We start from the raw sequence: 7600 nt of genomic DNA, 5'->3' as shown, positions 1-7600 counted from the left end.
TATATATATATATATATCAATGAACCGTGTCCATCTTCAAAAGGGGGTTCATTGTTTTCTTTTCCTTTTGAATGTTGTTTTCACTAAGTGGGGTATTGGGGGTTGATTGCTGGAATTTTAGGTCAACGGGTCTGTTCGAAGCCTGAATTTTTCAGGCTCGACGGGCAGGCCCATAAGGCCGCCCGTTCAAGCAAGTTTTCGGGCTCAGGCTGCCCAAGAATGCTTAGAATCGCCGAAGCCCGCCGTTGAAAGAAAGCCTCCGACCGTCGACCGCGCGGAATTTTTCTTGATTTTTTTCCCTCCGGCCCGAAATGCCTGAAGCCCGATCAACGGCTATTTTTTTTACCGTTGGTGCGACCCGACCCGCCGCCCGAAAAGTCTGACTTCAACGGCTCTCTTTTTTTTACTGTCACCCGATTTTCAGCCCGAACTTAACCGGCAGAGACAAAAAATGACCATTGGATCCGAATTTAGGGGGAAAAATCATTTTTTTAACCCAAAAATTTCCCTATAAATATTAAATACCCCTCATCCCCCACACATTTTTCTCACCCAAACTCTCTCAATCTCTCTCAATTTCTCTCAATCTCTCTCAATCTCTCAAATCTCTCACAATTTTTTCAAAAACTATCACAATATCCAAATGTGTGTTGAATGTTGATTTTAGTTTTTATATAATTTTAACACAAAATAACTTAATAATTATTTATATACAAATATAATTACTAAATAATATTATATTATATATAATATATATATACAATATTATAAAAATTAAAAAATATAATAAAAATATATTTTTTTTTTCGGGCCATTTGAGCGGACTCAGGCAGTCAAAACCAGGCCCGCAGCCCATCCATGGGCCTTCTTAGGCTCGGATGGACGGGTTCAAACGTCGGGCTCAAAATTATTTTTTTTTCAGGCGATCGCAGGCGGGACATCCAAAATTCCAGCACTAATTACAATTATTACTTTCGGGTCAAATGTAGGCTAGCTATTTCCTTGATTGCCTCTTAAACTTTTTCACACTTTAAAAGCTTCTTAGCAACAATTCTTTACATATATACAAGAGAGATTAATAAGTTGAAATACTTGAAGTACCACGGATATTAAACACGATAACTAATAGATATTAGATTATGAGTTCTATATAAGATCCATACTTAATTATTATATTTTGTTGAACACTGTTGGTGCCTTTTAGTATTGCTCTAATTAGTCTTTTGAGATGTTTTCATATGTTTCTTAAAGTTGTTTTCATTCAATTTTTTTTCTTTAATCGAGTTTGGTACAATGGTTTACATTACAAAACGTCAGCCGTACTTGCTTTTTTATTTTTTCCTCCTAAGAAAGTTTGTCTTTCTTTTATTTTCAGATTAAGTCCAAACGTTACACTAAATCCCATGTTTGGTTCCTGGCGTTCAAAACATTCCAAAATTAACTTTGTTATATTTTTGTGTGGCAAAATTAGTGCTTCCATGTTTGTAATAAAACTAAGGGTGCGTTTGGTAGTGTTTTTTAAAGTTCAAAATCACTTCTCTAACCATTAAAAATTAATAACGGTGTTTGGTACATACTATAAAAAGTAATTTTTAAAGAATTTTTAAAAAATCTATAGTCAAAATAAAAAACGGTCCAAAAGCAACTTTGACTTTTAAATTGTGTGGGAATCGGCATATTACAATTAATGATTATCAACAAAATTATATTAAATATTTAATTATTAATTACTAATTATATTATATATTAATTAAACATTAATAAATAGATATACTTAATAACTAATAAATAAATAGTAATTGTCAAAATTATGTTAATAAAATAATGTGTTTTAAATTGTGTTTTTAATTTTGTTAATAAAATAATAAATAATATATAAATTATTTATTTAGTTAAAGATTAATTGTCAAAATTAATTATATAACATATTAACAATAAAATAAGTAATAATAGGTTATTAAATAATTAATTAATAATTAATATATCAATCATATGTTATGTTAATTATAATCTATTAATTAGTAAATACAATATGTAATATTAATCAATAATAATTAATAATTGATAATTAGTAATTAATTATTATAAAAAGAATAATTACCAAAAATTGATAATGTGATATATCAAATAATAGATTATTAAATAAATATTAGTAATTAATTAATTAATTAATTAATTATGTAACTAAAAGTTATTAATTTAAGTAGTAAAATGAATATTAATAAATTATGTATATACTTATTTTTAATTATTTAGCATATTAATTTATTATATATCTAGTTTAATTACTAATGTTCTCATTAATGATAATTTATCCATTATTATTATATTATTAATTTTTATTTACTAAATAATTATTAATTATTAATTACTTTATATATGAATTTAAAATTATTAATTACGGTTATCTTAACTACCCACAACAATTCAACCTCACAATTTATCAAATGCTATTACACTGCTTTTGAAACCAGTTACACTTGTATAATTACAATTAACTAAATACTCAGTTATTTTTTATAACATATGTTTTTTCCTTCAGCACAACTAAAATCAAATTTTTTAAAATCTACAGCATTATCAAACTGGCCCTAAATATAAATAAAAGTTACGGTTAAAGCAACTACTGTCTTCGTAATATAACTGAACATAAATCAATGTAAAATTCAACCGTTGGAAAAGAAACAAATTTCAAGCCAACACATGTTTCCTAGTAACAGAATTGGGCCAGAAAAGACGATTGTAGCTAGTAAATCTAGTGTGTGTTTTGCTTCCACTAGCTCTTGTTGGGCATCTTTGTTCTGTCAAATAATAATCCGGTCATATATAGGAAATAATTTTGGGTTTAATAGATGATGATAAGAGAAGCTAGAGTTTTAAAAGGAAGAAAAGTAAGAAAGAAAAAAAGATGAATCAGTTTGAGTATCAAATGCAACCGTTGCATACATAAAAACAAGTAAAATTTTACAAATTAGATAGATACAAAAACAAGAAATATAATCCACCCATTCATTCCCCTTCTCTCCTCAACACAAAATCCGTCCTTTTTGCCTGATCAAACCTCCTCTCCTTTGTATTTGATGCCATAGCTGTAAGTTTTACCAAAACAAAATTTAACATAAAAACCAATAAGATTAATTTGCAGAAATCTCACAAAAAGAATAAACTAGTGCTTGGGATGGTAACCAATATATACTCGTAAAATTCCCCATAACGAACAAGAATAGCATTTATAATTATTTGCTAAGAAGAAGCTTAAACTAATCCAATCATATTCTCCTAAAAGAGTAATCCAATAAAAAGATTTTCTTTTCCATGCAAATTATGGAGACGTGGAACCATATATAGCATATAAACATAGCGCTGCACTGCCCAATTAGAAACTACAAAATCGAGTTCTTTAACACTTGTTGTAAAAAATAAAGATAAAAATATAATTGAGTTCTTAATCCTATCCCAGTTCGCATTTCAAAACTTCAACGAGAGAATAAATAATAGAATACAATAAAAACAAAATATTGTCCACAAGTCATACAAAAATGCAATATGCAAATAGGATATTGGTCCCCTATAGAACATTATTTTCCATCATAAAAATATTATACATGTTAAACCTATTGATTTTCCGGTTAAATAATAGATGAAGCCATAAACAATCGATTTATACTCTGCTCAATTAAGGAGCAAATTACTCATTTTATTAGTCTTCATGAGTCCAATTAATCCGTAATAGAGAGAGAGAGAGAGAGAGAGAGAGAGAGAGAGAGAGATCAAATAAACAAACCTTCTTAGACGTCCTTGGCAATGAGTTCACCAGTCACAAGCTCTCTGTAAGCAGCAACGGGCCAGATGAAGCCCCTGAAGACCAAGCTGAGAGCCAAAGGAACATCAATAATGATTTCCTTCTGGGTCGGCTTCTTCTCACCTCTAATGGCGATGAGGTAGCTCCTTCCGACCCACCCGATCCACCCGGCGATGTACAAGAAGAGCAATCCCGGCGTGATGAACTCTCCCCAGTGCCTCTGGTCGCCGCTGACGATCAAGTGAGGCAGCCCGTCAGACCCGCAGAGCAGGCCCGACTTCCCGTAGAAATCGAACCGGCGCTTTGTCTTCTCTATCGTCGCGTTTATGGCGAGCGCCGGGGCGCTGTCGGGGGCGTAGAGCTTCAGCGAGGACTCGAGTTTCTTTATCTGCTGCTTCTCCCGCTTGGCGAACTGCTTCGACTCCTTGCACGGAGTCAAGCCCGCGATGTCGGCGGCTGCGGGGAGAGGCGCCGAGAGGAGGATCGACGAGAGAGCGAGCGCCGCCGAGAACGCCTGCAGGTGCTGGTTAGTACTGGTCGTATTTTCAGGCTGCTGAGATGTGGAGGAGCAAACAATAGTCGAACGTTGTGAGGACTTCGGAGTAAATATTGAAGAATTAGCCAGCTTTGGCTTAAGAATTGAGAGGTTTGAAGGAATGGTGAGAGACATTTTTTGAATTTGGATTATTGATCTTCTGACTTCCTTCTTTCCTTCCTTCCTTCTTTCTTTCTTTCTTCTTTTTGTTTGTTAAGAGGAATTCAGGAGAGATAGTGGAGGAAGGGGAGTGTGGAGAACAGGTTTTTAGATTCTCTTGATGGAAAGATTGGTGGTGGTGGAGGGAAGAGAGAAGATGGTGGATAAGGTGGATGGTGGAAGGATGCTTAGTTGGATGGTTTTTATTGGTTGGGGCTTGTTTGGTCGTGGGATACTTGGATTTTCTCTTTATCTATCCTACAATTACTGCTTATGCTAAAAGCTTTGTGTGGATAAAGTGTCTCTTTATTTCATTTCTCTTTTTCCTTTTTTTTTTCTTTTGTTATTTTCATACGATCACATCTATTCAAATTAATAATATATATGTATATATAAGAGAGCACTGAAAAAGATACTAGCTAGTGACATTTTATTACATTTGGATGATTGATAAATGATAAATGATATTACCTATCTTACAAATTTTTTTTTTTTTTGAATCACATAATTAATATCATACAAATAATAATATAATTTCATCTCGAAATACATTAGAAGTTAATTCAAAGATATTACTACGTTTTTTCTTTTAATATTGAGATTATTGGTTTTTTTTCCTCTGGAGTTCTTGTTCTCCATTTATTTCCATCTCCCTCGTAATTCATTTTCTCTATTTCTCCTCTTGATTCTCTCTCTTTCTTCGATCTGTCTCAGTTTTACATCAATTTATATCAGAACGAAGTCATTTCCTTTGACCAAATTTATTTTTGTTCATTCTAAATACACTGCAAAAAAAAAAAAAAAAAAAAAAAAAAAAGAGTATGGAAACTTGAGTCTCGTTTATCATTTTTCCTATCGTTGAAGTTGTTGCAAGACTTATCATGCTAGTTAATTTGTCCGGATAGATGATCAACTTCACAAATTCAAAATTATTCTCAGTTTACGTGTATTTTTTATGAGAAAAAATATTATAACGAGCTACGAACAATAATTCAAATCATGACATGAATCCTCATATTAAACTCCTTGACATCGCGATACAACTAAGAGATGAATTCTGCGGATCACAAGGACCCCTGAAAATGCAAGAGGCTAATAAATAATGAATTGTTGGTCCTCAGATTGTACAACAACAAGATGAACCTCTTGAAGAAACTTTGTTGTCTATCTCGCTTCCAGATGATCTAAACTTTGCAGCCTATCTCGCCTACAGAAGAATTTCATGATTCTAAGGTTTCTCATGTAGGTGCCATAACCACCATAAGTCCACCAAGTTGTTCACATTAAAATAATATATTGTGAACAGTATTTCAATAAATTCGGCAATTGTGGATATCAAAACGCTCGAGTGTTCTTTATATTTTCTTTACACTGAAAATATCTCTACAATCAACAATGCAACACCTATGACTCATTTCTAGAATCCAATATTAAGACTGAAAGATTTCTTATTTTTTAGATTGTTACTTCACGATTTTTTCAAGTTTAAAACTCATAGAAGTCAAGTTTTTTCAACCTAAGAAGAATGATGTTGAATATTAAGATTATATAATTAATTTAAGTTTTATAATTACTTTTGGGATATATATTCTTTATTTTAATTTTAAATTAGGATCATATTTATTTTGTTGGATTATTTTTCGATTAATATAGTTTATTATCTTTTAGATCTGTATTATTTTCATTCACGCTATTATTAATGGATATTCAAATTATTGGGGTTTCTTCCACTGGAGATTCTTTTCCTCTAACTTCGTTCTATTTCTCCTCTTGATTCTCTCTTTTCTATCTAAATTTTATTTTTATTCTTCAATCAATTCTGATCCTACACCAGAATTACATCAATAACACTTATATTTCGATATTAACTATATGTGTATTATGAGAAGAGTGTTGCCGTTATTAAGACGTTGTTAAGCCATCGTTTTTCCCATTGAGAAGTCATACACTTACATGGTCTTAAGTCAGATAAGTTAAATACCGATTAATTTAAATTTAAATAAATTAGACTAATAAATTAAGACTCATTTAAAATGTATACTAGAATCATAATTTTTAATTCTGATATTTGAAATTTAAATTTTTTATAAGAGAAAAATATTATAACAAAATTAATAATTTGAGTTTGAATATATGAAATTAACGATCTTAAGTTTTGTTCATTTCACCAATTTAAGTTTTTAATTCTAATTTTACTACAGTTAAAAATTCTCACAAAAAATTATATTTAATTTTTTTTATAATAAAAAATTCTCATATAAAATTACATCTTAATTTAAATTGAAAACTCTACATAAACGCGAATCTGCAATAGTTATTTTCTACTATTTCCCTTATTCTAATTTAGTCGGTCGGGGATGTTTGTTTCCTATATCCGTCATTGATTCTGAATTATGTGTTGGATTTCTGTTGGATTTCTTTTCCTTAAGTTTCGGTAACCAACCGAAACAATCCTCTCAAAACGTGGTCCATTATATTTCCCACTTAAGGAACGTGATTGGTCACGTTCATCTCACGTTTATCTGCAGTTGTCCACCATTGCCCACGTTCGGTGCACGTCCGTGAAAAACTCTGTGATGGGCAGAGTCTATAAAAGAGGATAGAGCACATTAGTTTTGGGTCCCTAAGCCTGCTATCTCCATTCAGTCAGTATATACACCATCAAACGAGAGATTGAAGAGGTTTAGAAGAACCAAAACCCGAGTTTCTATTTTTTCACCGAGAGTTTCAATGGCCGGAGGTGTTTTTTCTCGTTCCGTTCATTTCAATTCCGCATTGATCTAATTGCCATTTAGGATCCTTATGAGCACGTTTAGATCATTTAGAAATTCTAACATTTGGTATCAGAGCCTTAGTTTGCCTCTGCCTTGTATCCTCTCGTTCTGCTCACGTGAAATGCCGTGAGAGAAAATTTTTTGGCAACTATTGATTTTGACGTTTTTGATGGAAACTAAGATTAGGAATCATTGGGTAATCGAATTCCTATCATTTCTAAGTTTTAAACATCAATTTTGGTCGTCAAAATCAAGAGAAAAAGTCGGGTTTTTTGTTCGGGTTGAAACCGGGTCGAAATGACCCGGCTGGAGGTTGAAGAAGGATCAACA

At 31.9% G+C, this 7600-nt stretch overlaps 1 protein-coding gene across 1 annotated transcript; it reads right to left on the bottom strand.

Moving 5' to 3' along the window:
* Positions 1 to 2829: 2829 nt before the first annotated feature.
* LOC21408596 (photosystem I reaction center subunit III, chloroplastic) lies at positions 2830 to 4635 on the bottom strand. The gene is made up of 2 exons (XM_010100179.2): positions 3785 to 4635; positions 2830 to 3089 (listed from the first exon to the last, which is right to left on the bottom strand). Exon 1 carries the CDS (start codon positions 4470 to 4472, stop codon positions 3789 to 3791), a length of 684 nt encoding a protein of 227 aa, XP_010098481.1. The 5' UTR covers positions 4473 to 4635; the 3' UTR covers positions 2830 to 3089; positions 3785 to 3788.
* Positions 4636 to 7600: the final 2965 nt, after the last annotated feature.

Source organism: Morus notabilis, unplaced genomic scaffold (genome assembly GCF_000414095.1).
Source record: "Morus notabilis unplaced genomic scaffold, ASM41409v2 Scaffold276, whole genome shotgun sequence".
Classification (NCBI taxonomy): Eukaryota; Viridiplantae; Streptophyta; class Magnoliopsida; order Rosales; family Moraceae; genus Morus; species Morus notabilis.
Note: the sequence above shows the minus strand (reverse complement) of the source record. Positions and strands in the feature narration are given on the sequence as shown.

What these genes read in the sequence shown, in the direction of transcription:
- LOC21408596 (XM_010100179.2), bottom strand. Translation starts at nt 4,472, where the DNA reads ATGTCTCTCACCATTCCTTCAAACCTCTCAATTCTTAAGCCAAAGCTG.